The sequence below is a fragment of the Merops nubicus genome, unplaced genomic scaffold (assembly GCF_000691845.1).
Source record: "Merops nubicus isolate BGI_N331 unplaced genomic scaffold, ASM69184v1 scaffold41980, whole genome shotgun sequence".
Lineage (NCBI taxonomy): Eukaryota > Metazoa > Chordata > Aves > Coraciiformes > Meropidae > Merops > Merops nubicus.
Genome location: NW_008582954.1, coordinates 34,401 through 46,574, shown reverse-complemented (window position 1 = coordinate 46,574; position 12,174 = coordinate 34,401). Strand labels below are relative to the sequence as shown.

The window sequence follows — 12,174 nt, the reverse complement described above, 5'->3', positions numbered from 1 at the left end:
AGATATATACACAGATTCTCTGGAATAAACCTTTTTGATATAAGTTAAAGGCTCTTGCCTACAGGTACCCGTAACTTCTTTCTCCTAGTCACTGCACATAGATGGAGCCACACTGCTGGCATCGAGGGGTGGGTGGAGGAGCTGCTCACCTCCCACTCACCCTTGGCAAGCAAAAATATGCAAACCCCGAAAAACGAGATTTATTTCTTTTTCCCCAAAAAACAGCTGTTCCCAAAGGTTGAGATGTGGTTTGAGATGCCATGTGGGCACCCAGGAGCCAGGTTCCCTGCTGCTCTCGGATGGGGGATGCTCTCCTCCCCAGGGAACCCCAAGGCCACTGCTGGGTCTCTGCTGGTGCCCAGGGTCTGCTCCCACCCTGGCACAGTCTCATCACTCCCAGCCCAGGGCAAGGGCCAGTGGCCAAAGCGCTGCCACTTCAGATGATTTGACCACTTCTTTTTCTTACTTTTTATTTTTTCCTTCCTCCATGATGATTTGCATTTTACTTTTTTTTTTTTCTTCTTCCAAAAAGGATTCCTTCTATGTAGCTGGGTAGTATGATCATGAAGCTATAAAAACGACGACAACAAAAATATAGATATTTTTATAAATATATATGAATCCCTGCAGGCAACGTGGCTTTTCAGCTCCACCAAAAAGGTTCATGTACAGATTGCATAAGCAAAGAATTTCTACATTCTTTACATTTTTTTTTCTGTTTGTGTTCTTTTTTTAAAAAAAGGAAGATTTTTTTTGTTTTTCTCTTCTTCGTATTGCAGGCACAGAACGGCTACTCTGGCACTCGAACGCAGGCGCGGAGGCTGGGAGGTCAGTGCCCCCCAGGTTCAACATTCTGCTTAGTAAAACATTAAAAAAAAAAAAACAAAAAACACTGAAAACAAAAAATAAAAATTTTTTAAAAAATCATATATGATAGATCATCTTGGCAAGAGATTAGTTCCTTCAGGCCGAACAGTGCTTCTTGACTTTTTGTACAGCAAACGGGAAAAAAACCCAACAAGAAAACCAACCAAAAATAAAGTTGTGGGCTTTTTTCTTTTTTCACCCTGAACAGCTCAACAACAACACAAATCTCTGGGCACCACCACGCAGTTCCACTGGAAGATCCTTCACTATGGTTTCATCCTCGGCGCCCTACATCCACACCTCCATGGGCACGCTGCCTGTCCATCCATCCATCCATCCGTCCGTCCGGGGGATCCTCACGTCCGGATGACGCCGTTGCAGGGGGGGTGCTTGGGCAGGCAGGGCTCATCGGGCAGCAGGTCATGTGCAAAGACCGAGTCGTCCCCTGAGGAGCAGGTGCTGTGAGTGTCCTGGCCGGCTGGCGAGTACTGCTCGAAGGGCACCGAGAGGTCCAGGTACTCCTGCCAGGGCGACAGACCCATCAACGCCACATGCCACCTGCCGGGGACCAACCGACCCCTCCCCGCACCCACCCCACCACACTCACATCGGTGGACGTCACGGTGAGGACCCTGTCCAGGTCTTCCACCAGCTGCTTGAAGGTGGGCCGCTGTGAGGGGACAGCGTGCCAGCACTCCCGCATGATCATGTACCTGCAGGAGAAGGGACCGTCACCCACGGTGGGGCTAAGCAGCACCCACCCCCTGCCCACCCGCCCCAAACTGCCTGAGAGAAGAGCTATGGCAAACGCAACTTCAGCCGTGGTGGCCTTGGCACATGGCCAGCTGCAGGGAGGGTTCTGTGGGGCCACGTCACTGATGGTGTCCTGTGTGTCTGCGCTCTCAGAGCAGGAGGAGGACCTGTCTTAAAGCTGACACACCAGAGCTACACCCCCAGCAGCCACCCGCTGAGCCAGGGCAGGCTCTTCCTACCTGGAGATGGCCTCACATCTCACAGTGGGGACGCCCCAGCAACTCAAACCACGGCCTGGGGTGGTGTTTGGCCACAGAGGAAAGGGGGAGCAGGGCAAGGAGGGCACCCCCCGCACACACTCACAAATCATGGGTGCAGTTTGCGGGTTTGTCCATCCGATGGCCTTCCTTCAAGAGTTTGAAGAGTTCCTCAACGGGAATTCCCGGGTATGGAGACCCTCCCAAAGTGAAGATCTCCCATAGTAGCACTCCAAAAGACCAGCTGGAAACCAAAGAAAGATCTTTAAAATTCAATGAGGTTTTTTTTCCAAGCCCCCCCATGTCCCCTCCCCGCCCGCTTGGCTTTATTTCTGTTCAGCCATGCATAGCTAACAAAGTCATCAATAGCATGACTAATTGCCTAGGCCATTTTTACTAGTTACTTGGAGATCTCTGCTGATCCAACTCAATAGCAAAGAAATCCCAGGCACCAAGTCTGAAATTGAAATGAGCATTTAATCAGATAGGTGACAGCCCATCTATCACCCCCAGCTCTTTGTTAGGTCTTCCACCAGCTCCACTGAATGGAACAAATCAAATTATTCATGCACAGCTTCACTGAATTGCAGGCTTGGAACCACAGGCCACTAATTGTGCAAGCTGATACCAAAACTTGCTTGTTACAACACTCATTTCACTGGCCAAGATGGGAGAAAAATACCCCAACAAAAATCAGCAGAGCACTAATGTTACACACTCCAGTCCTGCAGCTGTGCTCTGGTTGAAAGTCCTCTTTTTCAAAAATATCTTTTGCCTTCTTCATTTTCTTTTTGAAAACAGGGATTATCTGTCTCTGTTTCACTTTCATGCACTCTCGCTCCCCATTCTCTAGCTTTGATTTATCTGTCATGCCTGCTGCAGCATTACCTAAGCATGGAAACTATGATTTAAGATCAATAAAAGCCAAAGTATGTGAAAAATACAGAAATAGAAAAGATTCATTTATCCAACTGCAAGCGGCGAGCCCCGAGGAGCAGGCAGGCTGGCTGCTGAATTACTGTAAAAATGCCATTATCAACCAAATACTGAAATAAAAAAGCTGGTGTTGGTGTGCATGCTGAGCTACTTCAGCCCTTGCAAAGTTCAGATGGGCTACAGACTGACGTGTAATATGGCCTCTGCTGTTTGCTCACAACCCAGAGGCACCAAAACGGACAGGACAGGATTCAGAAAAGTCAGGGCAAATAAATTAAATTAACCTGAGAATTTATTTGTTGAATATTCTCTGATCAACTCTAACAGCAGAGAGAATATTTCAAGCTCTTCCCATGTACTCAACTGAAACGTAACAGTCTGGGGCAAAACGTGGAGGAAGCCGAGGGTGATTTTTTTCAGAAAGGAGTTCTTTTTGCACATATTTTTTTGACTGCAGGATGAACCACCTCATCTATAAACTGGACAAGACATACCTGACTGCCCTCCAATAATTTTTCAGCAGCTCACTAGAGATCCTCAGATGAAAGCAACTAGATAATGGTAAAATAAAACCACGTGTGCAAAGCTGCAGCTTGGAAAAGATTCCTTTGGTTCTGCATCCCCAGGCGCCCCAGCAACGAACGAGCCCAGCTCATGCGTAGCAGCATGTTTGTCTTTAAGACACTACAGGTGTTGGTTTCCCTGTCATTTTATTTTTTAAAAAATTGTGGGTATGGGGTATGCTTACACATCGCTCTGGTGAGTGTAGACCCGGTCAAACAAGGCTTCTGGAGCCATCCATTTCACAGGCAGCCGACCCTGTAATTAGGAAGACAATGGGAACATCCCATCAGCATATTCCCCCAGCCACAACGGCACCATCTGAATCTTCTTTTCTAATCCAGTTTGAAACATTTTCATTAACAACCACATCTGCCTTCCTGCTCACTGGGCAAAGCAGCAGTGGCCACATATAAACAGATTAGAGCGTTTGATCCCTGGATCTTTGCTGACAATCTTTGCAGTAAATGCTCTCTGTAGAGGGCTGTATTTCACTGCCAAGGCAGGTTTAACGTATCAGAGCATCTAAATCTTTGCATGGGAACAGCATCTATTGCTCAGAAATGCAGTGAGCTCTGCAGCAGAGCATGGGACAACACTTTCTGTCTTGTTGGCTGGAAGAAGCAGTTTAATTCCAAGTCCAAACCCGGCTTAGGTTGAACTTGAAGGAAAACTCCCACGGGTGAAGGAAAGGGCCAGATCCTTCAAGAAACATATCCTCATCCTGTTGGAGACTGAAGGAGGAGACCTGATCCCAGATTTCCAGGTGAACATTCTACATAAGGGTCATAAACATGGGCTGTCACATGTGAGAGGTGTGAGATGAGAAAGACCAGATTAATCATAATTCTTTGGGGCTTTGCTTGGCCCCTGGAAAGTCAGAAAGGACTGTTTCATGTCTGAGGCATCATTTGCCTATGGGGGAACTCTGTCCTCTTCTGACCCATCCTCTCGCTAAGAGAGACAACTAGAGATGGGACATAGGCAGGATGCACAAATGGGATTATGCTCTCAGCTGTCCAACACATTCCTCACAGCTCAAACACAGAAAATCCATCTGATCTATGATTAAAACCCCCATGAAATTTTATTAATTTATGATTGAGAAAGCCTGCCAATTAAGAATGGTTTCTGATGCGATATTGGAAAGGATCAGTATGGGCATGGTGGGCTTTGTAGGACTGCCTGGACATTTAGACTCCTTGCAGCTGCAAGGCCCTCAGGTTCTGCAATGTCCTCAACCTTTTCCACTGCCATCTCCACACTCTGCTGTAGTTGTGGCTTTTCCTCAGAGCTCAACATCTGCTGCAGGGCTCTGAACCAAGACACGAGTCTTCCCTCCAGACCTTCATTCATAAATCCATTTCTACAGAAAACAAACAACTCCAGGACTCAGCCCTTGTCTGGGACCATCTTCTCACCCTTGGCAGTAGAGTCAAGGAGCTCAGTTGTAAAAAAGAAAGAGAAATGCGCAAACGCCAGGTAGGTCCTGGTATACAAAAAGTGACATTCCTCTGTCAAGGGCTCTGGTGGGAGAGCAGTTGGCTCCTTGGAACCCTTATCAACAGCAGTGGAGCAGACTGGAAAGGGCTCCACTCCCCTTTGGTAAAAACTGTTTCTCTTAGTCTAAAGCCCCCAGGGCAGAGAAGACCTCACAACCAGCTGCTAGTAGCAACAGTATCTGTCAGGAAGAAAACAGATGGTGGATGGACTCCTGGGACCACCATCTCTATGGTCCCTCACTAGGTGAGGCCACCAGCAGGTTTCTTCCTCCTAAGGCCCTCTAGAAAGGGAGGGGTGAGACAAGGGCTAATCGCTGCAGGAATGACCGAGTTCCCTGCCAGGAGAACTGCATGTGCTTGGCAGCTCTGTACTTACGTTGGTGGTTTTCTTGTAATAGTCAATGTTGTGAACGTCCCTAGCGAGGCCAAAATCAGCTATTTTCATCACATTGTCTTCAGTGACTAACACGTTCCTGGCTGCCAAGTCGCGATGAATGCACTGTGAAAGGTGAGCAAGTCAATAAAAAAGGGCTTGTTAGCTGCTCACGCCTGGAACCAACGGCACCGCGTGGTTTATGAGCTGCCGTTTCATTGACTCCCGAGCTCATAAAGCTGTGGGCACTGCTCAGCTCCTCGCTCGCTGTGCTACTGCCCCGTCATGCATGCTCGGCGGGAGCCACCTCTTAGCAACACCTAATCACCAGCCTCGGTGCCGACACAGCCACGCGGCTTCTCGCTCCAGAAGGGATGCCCAGATGAAAAGCCAGCTGGGTGTGGGGCTGTCTTTCTGCCCTGCTTCCTCCAGGAAGAGGAGTGCAGGTTGGTGTTTGAAGGAAGAAAAATCCTCACGTTAAGACATCCTGAACACATCCAAAATACTTCACAGTTGTTAACTGAGAAAGAAGCTGAACTGGTCTGCATGGTGCAGAAAGGGAATTTAAAGCTGCCACAAACCATCCACCCTGAAATGCAGTCTTGGGATGAACACACCTGACATCTGAAGCTGAACTTGCTCTTGCCGTAGAGCTCCCTGCCTGAAAAGCAGGTCACGCTGGCTTTTGTGAACCCAGAGCCTGATTCTCCAGTTGCTGATGTCAGAGCAGATCGGGATTAATCCCAGGATAAGATGTAAGCAAATGAAGCACCCGGCTCAGCGCCAGTAAAGTGCTCTCTAGGGAGCACTCTGGGCATGGCCATGCAACCAGCCAAAGCCACCACCATCTCTCTTCCCACTGAGCCTACATGTGCTGGTGACAGCCACAAACATGTGCTACACACAAGATCTCAGCTTCTCTGTTGGGGTTCTGCATCTTTACCAATCTCAGAAGGGAGAAGGGGGGCAGAGGTGCCTGTAGCTCCTGGCTGTTGACACCTAACCTGGTTAATCATTGTAACCACAGTGGAAGGTCACAGCCTGGCATGGTGCTCCTTCTGACCACTGCTGCCTGAGCCTCAGGATCACACATCTACAAGTGCTAGAGGTTGAATTGCTGAGGACAGGCACCAATGTCTGAGTTGCTGGTGCTTTTACATGCATTCTGGGGCTGCTAATGGGCCTGCAGGTGACAGTGAGGGCTGTACAGCTGCACAGTTCCTGGATCCAGCCAGCATACGGGAACTTCTGCATCCAGATGAAGCCTCCACCAGAAAACCCTAGATACTTCATATTGAAAAATCTGATCTCTAAAGGGAGAAGTCTGCACTGTTTTACCTGAGGTTGTCCGACACACAAACACAGCATTGAATGCCTTTGAACACACGGGTCTGACCGACACATCTACCAAATGAGGTTTCTCAACTCACTTTCTGAGATGCCAAGTACTCCATGCCCCGGGCCACCTGGTAGGCACAGGAAACCAGATCTTTAAATGTCAACTGCTCCTCAGGCAGCTTGCAGGTGTCGAAAGAATAGTCCATGCCAGGTGGGCGACGTGCCCTGAGGTATTCTCGCAAGTTCCCCTTTGATGCGTATTCCACCAACACGTAGAGCGGTCCTACAAAAAAGAGCCCATCAGCATCCAGCTGAGGAACAGCTCACCGCTGAAATCTCAGCTGGGACAGTTTGGGCAACCAGTCAGTAATCACACAGAGGGACAGTCAAACCTGAGCCTGCCACAACCCTGCGAGCACCAGGCTGCTTTGCTACCTACCGTCCTGTGTGCAGGCACCGAGGAGGTTAATAATGTTTTTATGTTTCCCAATCATTTTCATCATTTCCATCTCAGAAACCAGGTCAGAAAGGTCCTTGTCTGTGGCATCATCTGGAGAAAGCAAGAGAGGAAAGCAAAGAGTTGCTAGGAAGAAATTGTTTTGGGAAGTAGATAATACAACTGCTGCATACCTGTGTGCAGCTTTGATGGGGAAATAGCAATCAAAGTATGGCAGTGTTTGTTTTCATTCTGCTTTGGGAATAATAATAATAACAACAAATCCAAAACCTACTACCACAAAAAACAAAAGATTAAAAATCAAATACATGGAGACAAATGTTCACATGGAAATCAATAAAGCCTTTCATCTTCTGTTTCATCCTGGTAAGTATTACAGAAACAAAGTCAGATTTGGTGCCTTGAGATCCTTTTGCTTTTCTGTTTCCTTTCCTCATCTATAGGGGCAAAGAGATAAGGAAGGTGGAAGGTCAGAGCTGGGAGAGGGATTACAGAAAGGAATGTATTTTTTCCATGGAAAGCTGCAGTTTTTCTACAAAAGTAGAAGAATTTTTCTACATAAGTAGGAAATGGGGAAAAAAACTCTTCAAATGAATGCTTTGGTTTGGAAAGATGGAAACGTTCCTGCTTCCAAAAACAACTTCAGAATGGATTGAAGGCAATATAACTTAAAAGAATCCTTTTCTGATAAATATCAATTTTTTTAAAGATGTCACCCCATGTAACCTCAACCTCAGGCTGCTCACTGCTAGACCATCTGCCCTGCTTGCTCCAGCTGAACTCCTCAGGGTGACTTTGTCTGTGTGTTGTCTGTGGTTACTGTGCGCAGTAGAAGGATGGGAAACAGACTCATCTGGAGGTGCTCAGTGACTCCCCCACTCCTGGCATTCTTTTTAACTTCTCAGGAGTTTGGGATCAAGTTTGTTCTATGAAGAAACTCTTCAAGAAGGAGTTTGTCAACCAAATTTCTGCAAACTCTATCTGAGCTTGTTGCATGAGAGGAAACCCCAGTGCAATGAGCTGTTCTGCCCTACGTGGACACCCCCTACCTTTTAACATCTTGACAGCTACTGTGATGGCCTTGTTTGGCTTGTCCTTATCAATCCCAATTGCTTCTGCCATCACCACTTGGCCAAAACATCCCTCGCCGAGAGGCTTCCCCAAGGTCAGGCTGGAGAGAGGAAGAAGCAGGCACGTTAGTGGGTACTGGAGTGGTGACACCTCTGGCAGGCACAGGGACCCCGTCCCGTGGGCTGACTGACCGAGACCGTGCCAATTCCCACTTGGGATCCGGAGGCAGTTCCAGCTCCGAGACGTTGGCCAGCATTGGCCCGTCGCTGGAGGAGAGACGCGTGATCCGGACCAGGGGGGTGTTGGAATTCATGGAAGAGTTGGACTCCAACGACACCTGCTTGGGTAGAGCAAATGAAGTGTTATTGCCAACTGTATTCCTAGGGAACGTGGTTCCTGAGACGGATCACTGAAGGGGTTTGAGCTGTCTTTGCCCACTGACATCTTTCTGGTAATTTCTCAATGGGAGCCCACCCCTCCTCATCCTTGCAGAAATACACCAATCTAGGCACTTGTGGTCAGGTTTTTAGCTGGTGGAAAAGGACAGGTCAGCCAAGTGTCCTTCAGCAGGCAGGAGGTATAACCTGTTCATCTGCTCTATGTGCATCTCCATAGCACATACAGGCTACAGAGTGACTTCTGTTCTGGCACTTCAAATGCCCACCACGAGCTTGCAGCCAAAAGCCATCAAATCCGTGTCCATCACTATGTGATTTTACATGGTGTCTTTTGCTCCTGCTCCTCTGCAACTACATGTGGCAGAGCATCTCTAACTGTATGGAGAAAGAGGACCTTCCATCACCTCCATTTGGAACTGGTTTGGGTTCATCAGAGATCTCTGTGAAAGCAGAAAGTAGCACAGCTAAGTGGTCTTGCTCTCCAGATCCCTGCTCCACCAAAGAGCCTGGACTAAACTGTTCCCCTGCAAGATGTCCCTTCTGTGGCATCCACAGCTGCACTGCCAGCCCCTCTGGGACATGGATGACAGAAATGTGGCTGCTTGGGAGCTGCTCATGAATCAGAGTCAGCTGCCACCAGCTACTGCTCCACTAGAACAGAAATGAGCAGACAATAGGTGTTAAACTCCTAGGCTGCAGCCAACTCATGTCCCTCTTAGGCAATGTTTTCAGGCAGACCTTCTCACCTAGGGAGAAAATTTCAAGGGTGGGGGCATAGGGGTGGTGAAGGGACAACCATAGTGGGGAATAGGAATCTTGTATCTACTTTCTGTTACCTGTCTCTTGAGTGGAAATTTGGAGACTTTCTGTACAGTGGGGGTGTTCATGGCTTTTTTGTTTGGCATTTTCATCCTGCAGATAATCACAATGACCAGCACCAGGATGAAGAGAACAAAGCCAGTGCCGTAACTGAGAATGCCAGCGTACACTGAGCCTGAATCATCCATTTCCATCAGCTCCTCTGCTGCGGGTGACAAGAGATGACAGTCAGGACAGGGTGGGCAGCTGTCTCCGTGCAATGACAACACACACAGCACAAAGAATTTGGGGAGGACTTGTTCATCCACGCCAACTTCCCGAGTGACTCCAGTGAGGGGAGTCTCCTAGGCCAGTGGTTTTCCACCTGTGGCTGTAGCTAGGACATGAATTTTGTTTGCCTTTTTGGGATAATTATTCCACCTTTGGCACAACACTGGGGCTTCTAGAAGCCTGCAGCCCACAGGCTGAAAACCACTGCTCTAGGCTGAAGGCATCTTCACGTGTCTGTGCTGTCCCTCTGACCCAGATCTTGCTTTCCCTGCACATCCACACCACATAGCTGGATGCCTCGGATGTGCAAAGCCTGCAGGACTGGGGCTTGCTGCACTTTGCTGATTTGGCTTCTCCAGCAAAGATTTCCACTGGTCCAGTGCCTGCCCTGAGGGACCACGGGGCTCAAAGGGCACCGAGGGGTAAGGCACCACACAGGGAAAAAGCCTCACACTAGCAAACTGCATAATTATTTCAGGAAAACTTGGTTCTGCTGGGAAGAGGCTGGAAGGTTTGGCCCAGAGAGGTGGCTGAGTCAGGAGAGTGATGGCATGAGCCCATCAGCAGTAGCTACCTGCTAGCAAGATGTTTTTTGGATCAGCAAAGCTCAGCTGTGTTTCTCCCCTTGTTCCTTTCAGGACAGGCATGTAGACTAGAGGAAGGGGCCATGGTGGGACTGGTTTTCTGTCCCCCAAAAGCATGCTGGCATCAGAGGAACAGTCAGCAGCAGGAAACTTTATAAAGAAGTCATGGTTAGCTTGCTCATGGCTTGTGTCCATCACCGCTGCCCCAAAGCAGTGTCTTCAGCAGGCAGCAGGAGCTCTCCCCTGGCAGCAGCAGGCTCCGTGTCACATCTCTGGTGGTTGTGTCCAGGGGGACAGAGGGGAAGGGCTGTCGGGTGACACTGGGGGCTGCACCAGCCTGTGTGCCAGCTGTGCAGGGCCGGGTCCTGCCCAGCGGCCATCTCCTCCTGCAAGGAAGGGTTACCAGATCTCTGGGGATCAGGCACGGTGGTCGGTGCCGCAGCTCTGCTGCCCTGGCTCACACCATCTCACCCTCTGCTCCACATCCCTCCTCCCACAGCATGGACTGGGCTTTACAAGGAGAGGTTGCCCACACAGGCTGTATCTTGCAGCCTCTCCGTGGGTAGCACTTTGGGGCCTGCTGCTGCACAGAAGCTGTCCATCACTGCGTCTTGACTTCAATATAAAGTTCCATTTCACGTTTTTTTGGTGGGTTTTCTCCTGCTTATTCTTTGCTTAAGAGGTGTAAGTTCATACGTTGTAAAACGAGAGTAACAGTTGGATAAGACAGTATCAGGAAATTCTATAAATAACAAAGGCATTAGTCTTCTAACCGAAGGAAATTATTTCTCATCCAGTGGATGGCAGAAGCAGAAACAGGATCAGATCAGCTATTATAGAGCTGGCAAACAGAGAAAAGACCAGCAGATCCCACCAGCAGCAGGGTTGGGCATGGAGGAGACCTTCTTGAGCCCCAGTAAAAGCAATTACATCTGAATCACCCGTATAGATAAAGTCAAGATTAGAAATGCCAAAGTTTCCAGTTCCTAAGCACATCCCGAGATGGATGTGTTATGAGATGGACCCAAATGTGGTCTATGACTGGGAGAGTCAAAGTGGAGTGTACAGGATTTTGGAGCCCTCTCAGTAAGGGCCTAGTGAACACACTCCAGGTCTGTTCCTGCACTCTCTGCAAGGCCCAGCACTCAAGAGATTCAATACAAATATTGCTGGTGCTCTCCTGGATGGTGTGTAAGCAAACCTGTAGCAGGAGGCAGAAACGGCAGGTGAAGGGACAGCACATCCTCACTCCCCTCTTTTGGAGAGCAGACCCCTCTGTTGCATATCCTCTGCTGGCTTCATTGTCAATGAGAGCTTTGCACATGAAAGGACCACAAAATTGAGGTCACTTTGGCCTCAAGTTTCAAACCCACTGCAGCCTTCATTGATCCCAGCTGGAGCAGGCAGCATGCAATGCCCCAGGGCACCACAACTCAGGGGCTCTGCCTACAGATGACTCTCCTCAACCTTCTGCTTGAGATGACTATCTTGGCCTCTTCATCCGTGAAGTGGAAATAATGCTACAGGCACGGAAGGGTGTACTCACACCAACCACTTCTGCATCTAATTTCAGGTTAAGATAGGAGGCTAAACAGGAACGCTCCTCCATAAGATGATCCACAGTCCATGTCCAATTTAGTGCCCTGGATCTGATGGGGAGGTTTCCTTCTCCCACCGGCAGTGTAAGAAAACAAAGATCCTAATTTTGGCATTTTACAAAGAAGCCGTGAACATCTTGTTATTTAGATTAAAAAAAAATATATATATATACTGGACATTTTGTATCATTACTGCAAAAATAATTTAAATAATGAGATGCCATCCAAAAAGTGTCAGCTGTGAATATGCAACAGAGGTCTTCTGCTGTGTGGATTTACCACCAGCATGGCAAATCCCAAAGGTGAGCCCTCCCTGGAAAACATCTCCTCTTCCAAGCAACGGGCGGTCTGCAGGAACTTGGCATTTCTGAACCAAAACATCAAGACACC

The 12,174-nt window shown here is 48.6% G+C and overlaps 1 protein-coding gene across 1 annotated transcript in view; it reads right to left on the bottom strand.

Moving 5' to 3' along the window:
* Positions 1 to 1,215: 1,215 nt before the first annotated feature.
* Positions 1,216 to 12,174, bottom strand: part of FGFR3 (fibroblast growth factor receptor 3) — a 41,984-nt gene continuing 31,025 nt past the window's right edge. Inside the window, exons 8-17 of the mRNA XM_008939202.1 lie at positions 9,350 to 9,537; positions 8,307 to 8,452; positions 8,094 to 8,215; positions 7,027 to 7,137; positions 6,680 to 6,870; positions 5,253 to 5,375; positions 3,562 to 3,632; positions 1,984 to 2,121; positions 1,475 to 1,580; positions 1,216 to 1,388 (exon numbers count right to left, since the gene is read on the bottom strand). Of these exons, the coding sequence (XP_008937450.1) occupies positions 1,224 to 1,388; positions 1,475 to 1,580; positions 1,984 to 2,121; positions 3,562 to 3,632; positions 5,253 to 5,375; positions 6,680 to 6,870; positions 7,027 to 7,137; positions 8,094 to 8,215; positions 8,307 to 8,452; positions 9,350 to 9,537 (1,361 nt within the window). The 3' untranslated portion in view covers positions 1,216 to 1,223. The remainder of the gene's footprint in view (positions 1,389 to 1,474; positions 1,581 to 1,983; positions 2,122 to 3,561; positions 3,633 to 5,252; positions 5,376 to 6,679; positions 6,871 to 7,026; positions 7,138 to 8,093; positions 8,216 to 8,306; positions 8,453 to 9,349; positions 9,538 to 12,174) is intronic.